General features: G+C 32.2%; 2 protein-coding genes across 4 annotated transcripts in view; one reads left to right on the forward strand and one right to left on the reverse strand.

The window, feature by feature from the left end:
* Nucleotides 1–8,721: 8,721 nt before the first annotated feature.
* On the forward strand, nucleotides 8,722–14,736 carry LOC114323258 (growth-regulating factor 3). Its single transcript, XM_028270808.2, has 4 exons — nucleotides 8,722–9,115; nucleotides 9,258–9,479; nucleotides 9,970–10,360; nucleotides 13,924–14,736. The coding sequence occupies exons 1-4, from the start codon at nucleotides 8,848–8,850 to the stop codon at nucleotides 14,357–14,359; spliced, it is 1,317 nt and encodes a 438-aa protein (XP_028126609.2). The 5' UTR covers nucleotides 8,722–8,847; the 3' UTR covers nucleotides 14,360–14,736.
* Nucleotides 14,737–15,794: 1,058 nt separating this feature from the next.
* Nucleotides 15,795–17,802, reverse strand: part of LOC114323257 (1,4-alpha-glucan-branching enzyme 2-2, chloroplastic/amyloplastic) — a 66,230-nt gene continuing 64,222 nt past the window's right edge. For 2 of the 3 annotated variants that reach the window (XM_028270805.2, XM_028270806.2), the window contains exons 20-22: nucleotides 17,508–17,663; nucleotides 16,403–16,477; nucleotides 15,795–16,298 (exon numbers count right to left, since the gene is read on the reverse strand). In XM_028270805.2, the coding sequence (XP_028126606.2) occupies nucleotides 16,185–16,298; nucleotides 16,403–16,477; nucleotides 17,508–17,663 (345 nt within the window). In that variant the 3' untranslated portion in view covers nucleotides 15,795–16,184. Of the gene's footprint in view, nucleotides 16,299–16,402; nucleotides 16,478–17,507; nucleotides 17,664–17,802 lie in introns of those variants that run through there. The other variant, XR_003651063.2, reaches the window with a different exon arrangement.

Genomic DNA, 17,802 nt, shown 5'->3' on the forward strand with positions numbered 1-17,802 from the left:
CAAGAGAGTTATTCTTCGGTGGATTCCGAAGATTCAAACATAGAGTTTCAAAAGGCGTTTGATTCTGTACGTAGTCGTTAATTCGACAAGTGAAGTTGTGGATTCAACTTCAGGTTGATCAGTTCTGAGACGAAGGCTTGGTGAAAAAGTTACAGAAGGTGTGAATACAAATTGACTGAGTTGGGTAATTTGTGTATTATCTTTGTAATCTTTCTTTCTTCAGTAGTGGATTGGTTAGTGGCGTTTCACCCGTGGTTTTTTATTACAATTGAAGGTTCTTCAATTGTGGTTTTTCCACGTAAAAATCATTTGTGTCGATTTATTGTTTATTCCGAAAAATAACAATCTAAATCATTTTCATAAGTGCTTGATGATTTAGATTGCGTGTTTTGAATAATTGGGATTTGGAATATTTTAATCTTGATCTAATCACGAATCACTTAGGATTTTCACTTCCCATTCTCTCTACATTTCTCTACACAAACTAGATCAAAAATCTTGATTTCTCAAGATCCATTTGAGTTTTGCCATTGCTTCTTCATCAAAATGGGTTATCATCTCGAGGGCTTCGTTGTGTGCAGTAAAGATCGAGTTTCGACACCGTTGATTTTGGGGGTTTTATCTCATTTCTTCTTTGAAACTTGAGGTAGGGATTTTTTTAGAGTTATATATATATATATATATATATTTGCAAGATCTATATGATTTTCGAAATCATCTTTTGATAGCTTTGAAAATTGATTATTGATTCAAGAAGTTGAGTGATTTTGAAAGTGGCTTTGTCTCTTGTTCTTTTAAAATGATTTTATGGGTTTTGATCTTCGTTGATTGAAGAAAAGATGATTTTGGAAAGTTTTCTTTCAAAAGATTTGAGTTGTATAGTTTTGGTGAGAAAACCTAGAATTTGGAGATTTTTTTTAAAAGAGACTGAAAATCCATGAATGATATTGTTATATTTATTTTGTATGTCAAAATAAATGGATGTTTGGAAAATTTCTTATTTATATTTATATAAATGATAAATTTCAAGGAATATGAGAATTGTTGTTCATTTTGGAAATTATTGTTCAAAATGTTGAAATAGTCTTGAAATGACTAATTGTTGAAGATACCTAAGAAGAAGGAATTGTGTTATTCCTTGGATAATGAATTGGAATAAAAGTATTTATATTCATCTTGTGTTATTGGCATATCAATTCATTTGATCACATTAAACTTTGAAAGTTGATTTGAAAACTTGCATTGAGAAAAGAATGTTGAGAAACAAGTTTTCATGCAATGGTTTTGGGGTAAATACGTTGGTAAGTCTTGATAGGTGGTGTAGATGATATTGAATAAGTTGGCCTGAGAGTCCGGGGTGAAAGACCGAAAACTCGCGCGGATAGGTGTCGAGTCTTCCGGTTAATATCGATAAAAATGACAAGTTGGTAGTACTTATATAGTCTACTTGCAGACACCGACCTAGGGATTACCAAAGTCGTATTTATCGCTCTTGAAATGAATTGTTAAGTTTTGAAAAATTGAAATTGCATGACATCATTAAGCATGGTGGTTTTCAAAGATGAAGATGTGATTTTCTTTCAAAAGGGCATAGCATGGCTTGTGCATTTCATCTCTTGAGACTTGTATAAAATGTATATACTTTGTTAAGAATTTCCTACTGGGCTTTATGCTCACCCTACAGGATTTTTGTACAAGAAAAGATGTGGTGATCCCACCCAACTAAGGGCGTAGAAGTATGTGTATTGGGAGTACAATGCTTTCATTTTGTTGTGACTCTGTGTGTAAGCCAAGGGCTGTGTTTGTGTGGGTTTGAATAACCGTTTTGTGCAATTAGGCTCAACCCTTGGAAACTTGTAAACCCTTGGGGGTATTTATTTGTTTATTTACTTGTTGTTGGATTAATGTATTGTTGCATGAAGAACTATTGTATCATATAATGTAAGTTTGGAGATTTATATTTAGTTTTCCTTGAAAGAGCCATGATTGTTGTCTTATCATTTGGACTAGAAATTTGGGGCATTATAGTTAGCTTGGTAGACCCAACTAGAATCAGCTCAACTAAGCAGAACTGGAAGACAGCTCGAAGAACGAAGCTACATCATGGGTACAGAGCTAAGTTCCAACATCTCTGTACTGCCAGACTAGATCAACGCTTGGTCTAAACTATATGGACCAACCACTCGTAGAAATTTGCAAATAACTATCCCACAGCAAATGGAATAAACGTGACAAGTGGTAGGGGAAGTGTAATCACCTCCAACAATCACATAGGAAGCTATATAAAGTCATTCCAATGGAACGAAAAGATACTCAATGACCTAACATCAACTTTAACTTAAGCATCGAAGAGTTTCCTGGATGCCCATGTAACAATCCCGACCCATGATTAATGTTAATTCATGCTTAAGTGTACCTAACAAGTAATTGGGAAGAAATCCTGAGTTAATTACATGTGCATTGCATTATTTTGTGTTTATATCTATTTAGTGTAGAAAGATCTGTTCTTGTTTTCGTTTCGGTTTGCAAATTGAAGGCTTTATCGATATCCGATTCAGAAATTAACTTGATTTATGTGTTAATTAGAATTTTTAGAATTTTATGGTAAGTTTAATTGAAATTCGATTCAGAACGATTAAATTAGAATAATTAATGTCAATTAATTAACCAACTCTTGATTAAGCCTATATAAGGCTAATTTGACCCCACTAGTCATGTTTTTGCATCCTCATTTCCTCATCTTCAAGCTCCAACGTGTGTGTGTGTGTGTGTGAGAGAGAGAGAGAGAGAGAGAGAGAGAGAGGAGAAGAGAAATTGAGATCAAAGTTGAGTTAGGGGAGAATTGCTTGAAATTGTTGGCATTTGAAGAAGATTTGAGGTCTTCAACTTCAACTCTTGTGAATTCAAGTCTCTAGGTAAAGAATTAAACTCTTAATTGTGTAATTGAGTTAGACTCTCTAAGACTTCAAGTGAATTAGGTGAATTCATGAGGGAATTGCACAAGAATTGAAGAGAATTGGGGCATACCATGTTCTTTTCTTCACAAATTGGGCATGATTTCAAAGAATTCTCTCATGCATGTCTTGACTTCACCTTAATTTTGAGAAATCATCAAGTTTTATGCTGTTTTGTAGCTTTTGATTGTGTTTTGAGAAGTTAGAGTTTAAGGAAATTCATGCATGTTATATTCTTGAAATATTCATAAAGTTTAATTTGAGTTTTTGAACAATTGGCATGGTTTTGGGCCTTGATTTCATGAAATGATCTACAAAGCATGATGTTTTGTGAGTTTCTAAGTGTTTTCCAGAATTTTGGCCCAAGAGGATGAGTTTTGAAGTGTTTGGTTTGAGTTTGAAGCTTGGAGATCAAATCTAGAAACTCCAGAATTTGAATCCATGCTCGAGCGTAGGAGTTCACGCTAGAGCGAGCACTCTGAGTGTGTGCACTTCCGCTCGAGCGACTTGAAGCACGCTCAAGCGTGAAATGCAAGCCCTCAGAACTTCATACGTTTTGCAGTCCGCTCAAGCGATGAAAGTCATGCTCGAGCGAGGGTCTGAGTCTCACGCTTGAGTAAGGATTAAGCGTCCGTCGAGCGTGAAAAATAAGCAACCAATACTTTCTCCAAAGTTTACAATCCGCTCGAGTGAGGGAAGTCACGCTCGAACGAACCTTCACTTCTTGCATGTCCGTTCGAGCGAGGAAAGTCACGCTCGAGCGTGGACCCTGTTTTCAACAAGTTTTGAAAAATGTTTTCAAGTGCATTTTTGCATCCTCATCTTATCCTAGGCATTCCAAGGCCATGATTAAGACACCACAATAAGAATAAGAGTAGAAATACACTAAGAACAAGTGAAATAAGTTATGTACGATTCAAACGAGTGTTTCAGGTGTGTATTTATTGTGTGTTATTGTAGGTCACGTGTCGTAAACCGTTTGATTAGTCTGCTCCGTCTGTCTACACCGAAGGCAACAGTGAGTAATAACTTAGTAAAGCTATGTTCAATTTTATTTATTTTCTGTATGATGAATTAAGATCTATTTTTCTAAAATGATATGTTTTGTATAATGAATGATTGTCCAATTTATGATAATGTATTCATGGTATCCTTAGCATCATGTAATATCTGTTAGTTGTTACCCGGTATCAGAGGTTCCGTTATGGAGCTTAATATGTCTGTACTCTATTACCCGTACCGGAGGCTCCATCATGGGGCTCAGCATGTTTATTCTCTACTACCCGGATCCGGAGGTTCCTTAATGGAACTGGTTATTCATAACCACTACATGATTTGCATCTGTTCTGTATCTGCTTTGTTAGCGCTAATGGATGTACTACGTATGATTAAACATGAATTATGACTTCTGTATATGATCTGAACAAGAATACGAATATGAATCTGAATTATAATTTCTGAATCTGTATAGACTTCATTCATTAAAACCCATTTACTCCGTTATTATTCACTGGGCTTCCGCTCACTATTTTATATTATGTATGTAGGTGAGTAGGCACATGACCAGGCCCACAGTTGATGGCCTACGTTTCAGTTTTTGTCAGCCAACCTTTGTGTCTCCCGAGAAGGTTCCAGATAAAGTCAAGTTTTATGGTTGTTTTTGTAATCATAATAGACTTGGTATATTTTGTTAAGTCTTGGGCATGGTGACTAACATTATACTCCTAGGAGTGATATGTAAATATTGTATCTTTTGACATCACTCGTAAGTCTATAAAAGTTTTAAATTATACGTATCATGTATGTCCCCACAGCTCAATAGACCACTTATATTTTGTATATTAGCTTCCGCAGCCCCTACATATATATTAATCTGTCAAGAGGCCTCTGGTAATCCAAGAATTACTGACCGGTTACGATGCTAAACCCATAGGGACAGGTTTGGGTCGTGACAGCCCACCAATTAGGTTCCTTTGCTTTCTTGAGTGTTTCAGGTGAAGTTCAACCAAGTTCATGCCGAAGCGTAGCCACAGTCAAGGTGATTCAATTTTTTCCCACTACATTTGGTTATCCAAAAAATAAGTGTACATTTTTGTTTAGAATTGTAATATTTAATAGAAATTGAGGCCCTATTTCACATATTAGTTTTTGTAAAAAAAAGAAAAAGAAAAAATTTAAAAGTCAAAATATATTTGATATGTACAATAAATAAATAAATCTAAATCTTTGTACTAGTTTAAAAAGATCAAACTACTCTCATGAGTGTTTACATCTTTGGAAAAATAAAATAAAAATTTAAACAAAAAATAAAAATATGACATTAGCCATTCATATTTTTTCATACATGTGAAAAAAAAGAAGAAAATAGTAAATACATTGATAGTCCCTGCATTTTATAGAGTAATACTAGAGACTCACTCATTTTATTCATAAATTCACTCACAATAATGTGATATGAGAGTTGGATCCACCATCATTAAGTATATAACAAATTAAAAATTAACACATATACTGTCACATCATTGTAGGGAGAATTGTGAATACTTTTTGAGGATTTCAAACATTTTCTTTTTTGATATTGTGTTAATTTGATCTAATTATAATGATATTAGGATTTTTGACGAAAAATGATTATTGAGTTAGTTGAAGTTAACTCACTGAATTGATAAAGTTTATAATTTTGCCTATAAAAACATTACGAGTAATTCTATACAAATATAAAATTTATACATAATTTTCATACATGATGTGGCTCATTGTAGACCTTTCATTTTAAAACAAAATATTATTAAATATAAGTTTTTTTATAATAATGGTATTGCCACATCATTCTTATTAAACTTTTTAGATAAATTTTATCTATGTTTAGAATTTTTCAAGTATTACATGTCATGTGAACATTTTTCACAAAAAAAAAAAAAAAATATTCAGTGTGTTTGGTTTGAGTTTTCTGGATTAAGTTTTTTGAAAATTGAGTTTTTTGGTTTTCGTATTCTTTTGTTTTTAGTGAATATTTTTTAAATTTTAAATATTTTTTTTTACTTAGATGCACCTTAGTTAGATGTATCTAAAAAGTAAAAATTTTGTGAAAAAATATTTTAAAAAATTAATAAATACATAAAAATATAAAAAATGTACTGAATTCTTGTATTTTCTTTTATATTTTTGGTATTTAGTGAATTTTTAAAAGATTTTTTTTATAATTTTTTTACTTTTTAGGTGTATTTATGTTAGGTGTGTCTAAAAAGTAAAAAAAAAAAAATTGTTTAAAATATTAAAAAAAATCAGTAGAAACAAAAAAATACGAAAAATAAGAAAGTAGAATTTTCTAAAAAATGAAAACAAGCAAGCTGTTTAACAGTTGTAATCAATTAAGCCTCCGTTTGGGAAGTGGGTTGGCTTTTTGGCTTTTTGACTTTTTTAGCTATTTTAGCCTGGGCTAAAAAGTTTGGTTTGGGAAGGGCTTTTTGGCTTTTTGATTTTTTTGACTTTTTTTTTAGAGAAGAATGTAATGATTATGGGTTGGATGTGATATTTTGTTCTTTGTGACTAAAATAGATTATTTTGTCTTTTGTGGCTAAAATAGCCAAAAAAGCTCCGTTTAGCTCTTGCCAAACGGAGATAAAGTAAATATTAAAATTAAAAGTTGAAACTAATTAAAATTATAAGGTCCAAAATGATAAAAAGATCCAAAATATAATAATTAGTGGTGTAATTTGTCTTGAAAAAAATTTATTCCTAAACCATTTTTTTTTAATTTCACAAAAAAAAAAAAATTTGAAAACGCACTAGACAAATTTCAAAAAGCTGTTAAGAGCCAAGTAAGTTAAAAATTGATTTTTTAAATTTTTTTTAAGTTTTTTAAAATAATATACAAAATAATAAAAAATAATATGATTTAAGAAAACTAAAACACGAAAAAATTGACATTTAACTAATACCTAATTATAAGGTCATTTGTATGTAAAAGAATGAAGACAATGTTTTAATATTTCTGAATAAAATTCTCCTTTTTTTTTTTTAATTATCAAAGTTGAGTAAAAAATTGAATAAAAATTTCATTTGATATCAAGTTCTTGAACAGAGGATTTTGAGCTTTCAGCAAGACACCGATCGACTGAGCAAATGACCAGGCGAATGTTCAGCCGGTCGACGGGTCAGTATATTTTTTTTACAAATTTTTACCTAGAGATGGTTATTCGGGGACATCTAGGGGACATCGGAGGTGAAAATCAAATGCTTATGAAAAATGATTTGATGAAAGCTTCCTGGCATTCTCAATTTGGTGAAAGATTTTTGATATTCTCGATTTAATATTCATTTGATAAGACTAAGAAAGAAGTTATTTTTTCATCAAATTTAAATTTGATGACAGAATTGATGAACTATTAGAAATAGTTTAATATGACTTGCTTTGAAAAGTAGGTTAAAAATTAATTTTTTATTTTTTTTAAAAAAACATGTTAAAAAATAAAAATTAACCAGCTTTTTTGGTTTTGGTTTTTAAAAAATAATTTTTAGAAAATTCTAATTTTTTATTTTTCATATTTTCATATTTTTAATGAATTTTTTTAATATTTTAAGTAATTTTTTTAATTTTTAGACATAGCTAACATAAATACAGTTAAAAAGTATAATATTTATGAAAAAAACTTTTAAAAATTCACTAAATACCAAAAAAAAAAATTCGTATTTTTATGTATTTATTAATTTTTTAAAATATTTTTTCATAAATATTTTTTTATTTAGATATATCTAAATAAAATACATTTAAAAAAAATATTATTAAAAATTTTAAAAATATTCACTAAAAATATAAAAAATAAAAAATTTAATTCAAAAAATAAAAACTAAACGTAATCTAAAAAAAAATTAAAAATTAATTTTTAATCAGATTCCCAAAACAGGCCTATGTATCCCTACTTATGCAAGTCATATGCTTTCTCTGTCTTGTTATCTTTTCGAAGCAATAAGACAGACAGTCTGCAGGTTGCTTCTCTCTTCCTCTTTCTTCAATTTTCTTTTTTAATAATTTCCGTTCCAACTTTTTAACACTCAACTGTCTTGTCTCAATGACTTTGTTTTCTCAAGTGTGCCCCCCTTCTACCCTAGCCTGTGTTTAAGGCTAGTTAGCCCTCTCTCTCTCTCTCTCTCTCTCTCTCTCTCTCTCTCTCTCTCCACTGGCCACAAAACAAACTTTGCAGGCTTTTTTTTTCCTTTGTCAGAGCTCATCACAGAGAAGCTTTTGGAAACTTTTTCTAAAAAATAAGAAATTATTGAATATTACTTCACATAATTTATATTTTAAAAAATGTTCAGTTATCTTTTTAAAAAAGACAAATAAATAATTATTGTGTTTGATTTTAATTTTTTAAATAAATTTTTTAGAAATTAAATTTTTTATTTTTTATATTTTTATTGAATGTTTTTTAAATTTTAAATAATTTTTTATTTTTTTAAATATATCTTATTTAGATGTATATAAAAAGTAAAATATTTATAAAAAATCAATAAATATACAAGAATAAGAAAAATGTATCGAATTTTTTTTTTTTCATATTTTTGATATTTTGTGAATTTTTAAAATTCACAGATATTATATTTTTAAAATATATTTATATTAATTGTATTTAAAAATTTTAAAAATTATTTGTAATATAAAAAAATAAAAAAATAAATTTTAAAAAACTCAAACTAAACAAATTAAATAGAAGTCATAATTTCAAGCGATATACTTAGGTCAGGACATTACTTAAATCTGTGCCTGGGATAATGAGTAATTTCTCCTAAGAAAACATACCCAACACACCAAACGAAGAATTAAAATCCAAAGACAGAGAGACACTCACAAAACCACGCCCTTCTCTCTCTCTCTCTCTCTCTCTCTCTCTACATGGAATTCAATCTGAAGCAATGGAGATACCAACATGAGTCAGAAGAACAACAACCACCTTCTGCAAAGTTACCAAGACTTCTCCAACAACAACAGCAAGAGCAAGAACAAGACCACCACCCATCTGGGTCTGGGTCTGGGTCTGGGTCTGCTGCACTTCCATTGTTTGTAGTAGCTGCTGAACACACCCCCAAACTCACCGACCTGTCAGCAGCACTCCCATCTGCACCAGCTGATTCAACAACAATCACTTCTACCAGATTTCCCAGTTAGGCCTCTCTCTCTCTCACTCTCTCTCTCTCTCTCTCATATGCTTTGTTTTGTTTGTGATACTTTCTCCTCAGTGAGACGAGACTCATTGAATGATGTTGTATGTCTTTGTTTGTTTGGTTTGTCTCTTGGGTAAGAAGAGATGGGAAGTTGTTACTTCAGCATGGGGCAGTGGCAGGAGCTTGAGCTGCAGGCATTGATATTCAGGCATATGTTGGCTGGTGCAACTGTTCCTCCTCAACTTCTTCACCATCTTCTACTCAAGAAAACTACAACCCCCCTTCTCAACACCATCATCTCATCCCTTCCTCCTCCTGCTTCATACTTCCTACATCACCCTCTTCAACACTACCATCCTGCTTGTAAGTTCTTCTCTCTTTTTTTTTTCCTTTTTAAATATTGTCACAATCAAGACAGAATCGCCTAATAAGGTGGGTTTTTGACCTACTAAATTTTGTCCCAAGTTAATTTTTTAAGTTCTTTGTTCAACATGTACTTTATGCTCTGAGGATTACCATTGTTATTATAGTTTGCTAGTGAAGTTTGTTTGTTTTGAACCCCATATATCTCCCACTTCCCATATTTGCATGCTTGATAGATAGATATGGTCACGAGCTTTACATGTTGAACTGAACAGTTCAGATTATAGATATGGTCACGAGCTTTACTGATATAAATTTAACGAAATTTACCTGAATCATGGGTACTTTTATCAATGTTCATTTGCATGCATTCTTAAATTGACTCTGCAATTGGGTCTCCATATATACTTGAGATTTTTCAGATTATGTTGTTAATATATATCTCTAGAGTCCATTTTTCACATGTTGGTTTGATTTGAATGTCACTCAGTATTGCAAACTGGAGGAGGAGGGTACTGGGGAAGAGGTTCGATGGATCCGGAGCCAGGTCGGTGCAGGAGGACAGATGGGAAGAAATGGAGGTGCTCAAGGGATGTGGTTGCTGGACACAAGTATTGCGACCGCCACGTCCACCGTGGCCGCAACCGTTCAAGAAAGCCTGTGGAAATCTCCACAACCTCACCCTCCTCCTCCTCCACTCCTTCTGCTAGTGGTTCTAATGGTGTTTCTCATGGCGGCGGCAGTGGCGGCAGTGGTGGTGGAAGAGGAGGAGTTCCCCAAATGAACACTGCCCTTGCTACCCACCACACCCTCTCTGGTGGAACCCATTTTGATCTTTCAAGGCCTTCCCCTCTCATTGATCCCTTCCACCTCAATCAAAGGTTATAATATTCTCTCTCTCTTATGAATTTGAGACATTAAGGTTTGTTAGAGCATTTTAATGCTTCTGCCATTGGTTGTGAAAAAAAAAACTTGGTTTCATAAAAGAAAAAAAAGATTGTGAGCTCTAAATTAAAAGCTCTAATAGTTCTAATTGATGTGTAGGTTTCATGTGATGTGATGTTTTGATTTTAATTTTTTTTTTTTTTCATTTTTTATACCATTAGTGCTGTTTTAGAACTCCAAATTAAAAGAATATATCATTTTTGTTCATAAAATTAGTGCTTTAATATGTATCATTGCTCTAACCTAAAAAATGGCCAAGTCAAATCTTAATTCAAATTTGACTCCAGCTTTGTTCGCTGTGTGTTAAAATAGCACATTATGTTATTTGAATTATAATTATTTTATTTGAGTCATATCATTTTTTTACTACGTCACTTTAAATTTATATTTTACAGTTTTTCGTAAAAAGTATACTATTATACTACTTTCTAATCAATCCCCCAAAGTTGTTTGGAATGTGTTATATAAATATATATATATATATATATTTTTGGTCACATCATATTTTTATGTTTATGCATATTTGTTTTTTTTGTAAAAAATTAAAAAATACACTTATTTAGATCATTTCAAACAATCCAAAAACATCTTACAAAAATATTTAAGAACTCTAAATTAGAAGTTTTAGAGGAGCTCTAATTTATCTTTTTTCTCATAATAATTTATCTTTTTTCTCATAATAATTTATCATTTTTCCTTTTTTTTTATTTTTACCCTATAGAACTCAATTTAGAGCTCTACAGCTAGTGCTGTCTATCACTGCAGTCATCTTATTATCAAAGGTTAGATTTGATTGGGTTGGGTTAAAATCATCCCAATTTTCATGACTTTAACATAGAATAGTTTAATTTGATAAATCATTGTATCAAAAAGATAAGTTTCCATTAAGGTAGTATAACGAAAAATTAGCCTTTGTGCAAAAACTATTTTAGCTTTGACCATATTGGAAATACTCTTAGGTTGAATTTTCAATAATATTTTTTTTTTTCAAAAATAAAATTAAAAGTTGGGACAATTGCGAAAAATTGGTGTAAATCTAAAATAATTACAAAATAATGGAAGTATTTAGTTACACAATTTAATACATGAATTACTTGTACTTTATGACATTATTATTTAAAAAAAGAAAAGAAAAATGAACGATGAATGAACTAAGAATAGCTAACAAACCAAAGTTGTTAAAAGCGGGATCCTACATTTGATTGTTAGAGGTGTTTATAGGATCGGATCGTAAGATCCTACTGAAAAAGGTAAATTACATAATAATTTAATTTAAACAAACATTTCTTAAAAAGTATATACAAAATTAGCCTATATTCTACTAAAAAAAGTGAAGATACTGTGAAACATATAATACTCCATGTAAATGTAAATATAATATTACATAATAGAAAATTCGATTGTAAAAGTTTTGCATTTCATTAAAAAAGAAGGCGAAGAAGAAAAAATTTATAATATAATATTTACAATATGTATAAAAAGTAAAGAAACAATATTTAACAGAGTCGGATATGAAAATAAATTGAGAAGTTAAAAAAGCGGCTTAATTGAATGATAATGTTGTCATTAGCATTCCTTGTGAAGCGGGTTCAAGTCACGAAAATTGTCTCTCCAAAAATTAGGGTAAAATTGCAATCATTTTACCCTCCTTAGACCCCACTAAAGTTAAGTTTGTTTTCTCGATTACTTAGTTTTCTTAAATTGGTATTATATTTTTTTGGGTGAATAAAATTGGTATTATATTAAATGTTTGTTTCCTAATTTGTTTATTAGATTCAAACTATTTTTTTTTTAATATTAATTTGGAGTACGTAAATTGATATTTAGATAACAAACATAAAATTTACAATAAAATAGATTATACAATATAAAACAAGGCTTACAAATTGGATCAGATTCGGATCAGGATTCCACGATCCTATAAGATCCCATTATCAGGATCGAAAGTTCCTACCTATAAGGGATTTTTTGCACGATCCGGATCCATTGTGCCCAAATGGATTGTAAGATCGTAAGATTCGGATCAGGATTCTGATAATCATGACATCCAAACATACCCTAATTTTGTAATATATATATATATATAGATATTGGGTTTTCTGTCCATTTAAATGCTTGCCCTGAAGGGCAAAAGTAAATAAATAAAAATGTTATAGGTAAATTACACTCACCTCCTTTTAGATTTGAAGAAAAATAAATAATCCCACATTATTGACGTAATTATACTTTCCTTTTGGTAATAGTAAAGTGATGGAAAACAATGCAAATGGTGAGTAGATATTGAAATAAATAAAGATAAATATATATTTTAGTATAAAAGAAATGACAATATCATTTTTTTCATTTATACAACTAATAAATTATAAATGAAAATTGACCTACTTGTTACATGAATTAAAATTTCAATGGAGTTCAAAAGTATTGGGTTAATTGTATCTTTAAAACTCAAGTAAGGTTAGTGTAATTTATCCAAACGTTCATGAACTATGGAAATTCACTCCAAATTTCATCTCCAAAGTAAGCGTGTGGTATAAATTTAAAGTTAATAAGATGTGGGGTACACGTACAACTAAATGTAGGCCATTGAATTTTCTTTTTATGAGTATTTTTTCTAATAAAACCTTAATTGCCAATGAGGGAAAAAAGAAAGAAAAAAGAAAGAGACAAAAGAAAGAAAATTAAAAAAAAAAAAACAAGATTGAATGATTCAAGCCATGAGATAGCATATTTTGTTTGTTTTTGGTATTGGAGTGTAGTGGATGGGGGTGGGTCTTCTAACAAAGCAAAAGATTGTACTTTAGATTGTTATAATCTCATTGGGGGTCGTTTCGGCTACGACAAGGTCCTTGCTAGGTCCCCCCCACCCCCCATTTTGGAGCAGTTGTTCTGTGGTTTTGGATCACCAAGTCAACTTTGTTTCCAAATCACTCATGGTTAATTTCCAAGTCACATAGGAAATTGTTTTATAATCCACCTTGTGAGGATTTCCAAATCACTCATGTGGGATTTGAGTTGACGTAGATTCCCTCCGGTCTATAATTTGGACGGGAGGGTGTTGTGTGGACCTATTGGATCTAACACATGTTTTGTTTCAATGATCTAAAATATTTATTTTGTCGGACACTTAATGTGACAAATAAATTAGATTGATTGGATAAGCGTCCTCAAGTCACGGGAGGGAATTCACCTCCCACTTTTTTCTAATGTTCAATAATTATAAGTGATCAAGATCAAAGTTGAATGATAGGTGATTCTCTATTCTTAATTTCTTTCTTTTTTTCTTTTTTCTTCTTCAAAATACTCATAATTGTTAAATTATATCTCAAGATTGTCATATTATCCAAAATCCCAGTGTTTTGGGGCCTGGAACAACAATTTAAAGAGAGAATTCTGAGCCTTCTTTTGAGTCCAAACAACAATAGTGGCTTTACTTATGTCCTGCTTTATGTTTCCCAGTTTCTTTGCTCAATTTTTGGTACCATGATGATGTTCTTTGTAGATCCTCAGAATCAAGAACTGAAAACAAAGGTCTATTCAAAGCCCAAAATGAGGATGGCAAAACCGGTGCACAGGTTCTTCGCCATTTCTTCGATGATTGGCCAAGATCACTTCAAGAATCCAACAATGACACAACGAATGCCAGCTCATCCACCTGCCTTTCCATTTGGACTCCTGGCAATCCATCCTCAGACTTCTCATTGAAACTGGCAACCGGGAATGGAGATGAGCCTGGAGGACATCATCAACAAGGGAATGCTGAAAGAGAGCGGCCTCAATTGAATTGGACCGGAGGTTGGGGATCACACCAGGTGGCTCCGATCGGCGGTCCACTTGCCGAGGCATTGAGATCATCCATCTCCAATTCATCCCCGACAAGCGTATTACATCAGTTGCAGCCAAGTTCAACATCCGTGACCAGTTATGTCACCACCTGAATTTACTTACTATCTCAAAAAGAGAAAAAAAAAGAATGTTTTAATAAATTTTTGCTTATTTTCATACCTGTGTCGTAGGGTGAGGACTCTTTTCCTCTTCACTTGTTCTATATATTGTACGATGTGTTGTGTCGGATTTGTGTGACTTGACTAGACCAGACCAGACCAAACCAGACCAATGTGTTTTGATCCAGAGGCTAGTAAGTAAAGACCCCTCTTCAATCTTCAATTGCCACCTCTCTGTTTGTGCACATTTCACTTTTGGTTGCTCATCTGGTTAATGCCTCTTTATAGTTTAAGGAAAGGAAAATACATTAAATCTCATAAATTTGACATACTTATATTATTTTATTTATTTTCTTTTTTACATTGATATATATATATTTTGCACGCTTGATTTCATGTTAGAGCATTTCTAAAGATTGTATCATTGGTCATGCCAAAGTCAAAAAATAGCTTGGCTTCACAAAATTGGTGTTGTAATGGTGTGCCACTGCTTTAGTTAAAAAATGGTAAAACCAAACTTGGAGCTGAATTTAGTTCAAGGTTTGGCAAAGTCCTCATGCTGCCAAATGAAGCCAAATGAAGGAAAGAGAGAGATATAAGGGCAAAGTGCATCAAACGGCTAAAACCAAAAAAAAAAAAAAAAAAAAAAGAAAAAAGAAAAGTTAGCTGAATTTGACAAATGATTGTATCAAATGACAAGTGTCCATTGTAATGATATCGCTAAAAATTGACTTTTGTACATTGTAACAAGCCAAAAAAATAGCTTTGTTGGATCATTGGAGATGCTTTATCATCAAAATTATAAAAAAAAATTGTGTTTTCTTCAAACCTCGTGAGTAGTTAGTGTGATTTAACCCTCTTTTTTAAATTATTTTAAGCATGTGTCAAAATATTTGTTGCAATTTATGTTTATAATTTATGAAACAAAAAAAACTTAAATAATTTTTTTTTCTTCTTAAAAAAAAAAACTAATCATTTACAAATTGAGAGATAGGTAATTTAACTTCTTGATGATTGACTTCCAACATGAGAAAAATAAGACCATATGGACCCTAGTTCCAAATCAGCCATGGTTTTTTGGAAGCATGGTGATGAAGAGAACAATGGCAACGCAATGATGGCTTTGGTGCAGTGATTGTGCTGTCGTTGTGTACGAGTTAGAAGCAGCGAGTGGGCGGGCAGTGACGAGCCCAAGCCAGTGGTAGTGGCCTGTGGCGAAGGTTGTACTGATGGACTCTGGTGAACGAAACGTAGAGATTAAAGAGAGGATTATGTTTTTCACCAGTGCACTAGTAAGCATGGTTGCCAAATCAAGAATCCAAACCGTATATCATTTTTCTATTTTTTCCCCAAATACTAATTCCACTAGAAAACACCATCATTTGCAAGGATTCACGCACAAGTACTAATTCCACTAGAAACACCATCATTTGCAAGGATTCACGCACAAGTACTAATTCCACTAGAAACACCATCATTTACAAGGATTCAAATGTAACATTTCGTGTGTGTGGCACATTGTCTCCCCAAAAACCATAGCGGCTGGAGATTATTTTCGGAAATGATGAAAGGAATATTTACAAGATGCTATATCATAATAATTTGCTACATGCCTACAAAAGACTGCTCCACCCATCTATCTCCTGCTGCATGTAGGTAGGTAGTTCCCATCTGCGTTATGCTGCAACTGTTGCTCATGGTAATATAACTCTGATGATCGTTTACTAGATCAAAACACCCCCATCATTTCATTGGAATCCGGAATTGCAACAACGAGACTGAAGGTGGTCTTGCACCAAAAGCAGCAGTGAATTTGAGTTCAGCCCTTGACAGGTTCTGGTTTTGGTTCATCCTCTGCCAGAGCATAGACCACTGCTGTTCTAGAAGGTGCATATACTAGGAAAGAACGAGGCCGGTCATCATACCACCCTTCCTGCACATGCAAAAGGTTTTTAAGTTTAGAAATTTTTGTTTCGATCTTTTACACTGTTACATGTATTATCAGGTATTAATTTCATCCTGAATGAAAATTCTTACGAAGGTGAAGTACTCCGCATTGTGATCGAGTCTATTGAAGCCTCCAAACAACTTATCATCTGAATCCAAGACTATCTGAAAGAGGCAACACAGCTTTGTTTTTAATAGAGAAGTATTGCACAGAATATAAAAGAGAACAATACTAAATAAGAGGAAGAATATTGAGGATTAAAACATTTTAAACACAAACAACTAGCACAAGACCGATCAAACAGACAAGGGATTTGGTTCAATCTTAAAATTGTCCCTTTTCTTTTTCTTCCTTCAGTTTCAAACTACTTGTAATATTTACCAAAAGATACAGTCCATATCTTCATAATTATATCAAAGCTGAGTCCAAATTTGCCCATTTTGTTAATGAGTCAAATATTGGTATTTTTTCCTCCTATCTTCTACAAATAACAAAAGATTCTAATACAGCCTCCCATAATTGAATGCTAAGTTGGTAGTCGTAATTTGTGATGGTACCATAATTTGCTTACAAAGAATTTTTCTTACAAGCTCTAAGATGTAGGTCTTCTAACTTTTAAAAGACCAGGAGAACCAGTCTCTCTCTCTCTCTCTCTCTCTCTCTCTCTCTCTCTCTCTCTCTCTCTGATCAGCAACAAAAGAGAGATTCTTTTAAAGAAAGAAGAAAAGGTTCAAAAGGATACAACCAAGATTAAATATCATACATGATCTCCAAGCTCTACAAATCAAAACAAAGGGATTCCCATGAAATGAGATGACACCAAAGGCCAAAAGAAAAGATAATTAACAATTTCTATCCCATAATGACAATGCTTGAGATTTCGAATCAAACAGATTATTGACCAAGCAGATCTTCTAATTAGCTCACTCAATTAGACACCCTCATTATGTCGCATGATACATCTTTTCTTAAGTTTAACCATGTAAGTCCTCAAATCAATAAGCTACATAGTTGGATTCAGGAAAGAATAAAGCATGTAGTTAAGGATGATAGTTACTATGCCACTGATTCGATAAACAAATAAATGTAAATATGTAAATACAAAAATGTAAAAATGTAAAAAGAAAATTAAATTCAAAGAAGGCATTTTAGTGAACTGTGTACACCTGAGAGTAAACATTAGGATAAACTTACCTTATATTTTCCTGGCTTTAAGCAGCCTACTCGATAGTCTGAATAGCTGTTACTCCAATGAAAATTGAAGACAAAAACCAAGTTCCCTCTTTCAAAGACAATCATTCTATCTCCTTCATCCTTCCGCGAAATATATTGGTGCTCTGAAGTCATGAACTGCACCAACAGTTCATTTCATACATTTGTAAGATTTAAAATTTAAAAAAAAAAAGAAAAAAGAAAAAAAGACCTGTACCTAGTAGAATACACCAGCAGGTACAGCATCCTTCCAACAAAAAAATAAAATAATTGAAAT

The sequence above is a fragment of the Camellia sinensis genome, chromosome 10 (assembly GCF_055761805.1).
Source record: "Camellia sinensis isolate YWXY chromosome 10, ASM5576180v1, whole genome shotgun sequence".
NCBI lineage: Eukaryota > Viridiplantae > Streptophyta > Magnoliopsida > Ericales > Theaceae > Camellia > Camellia sinensis.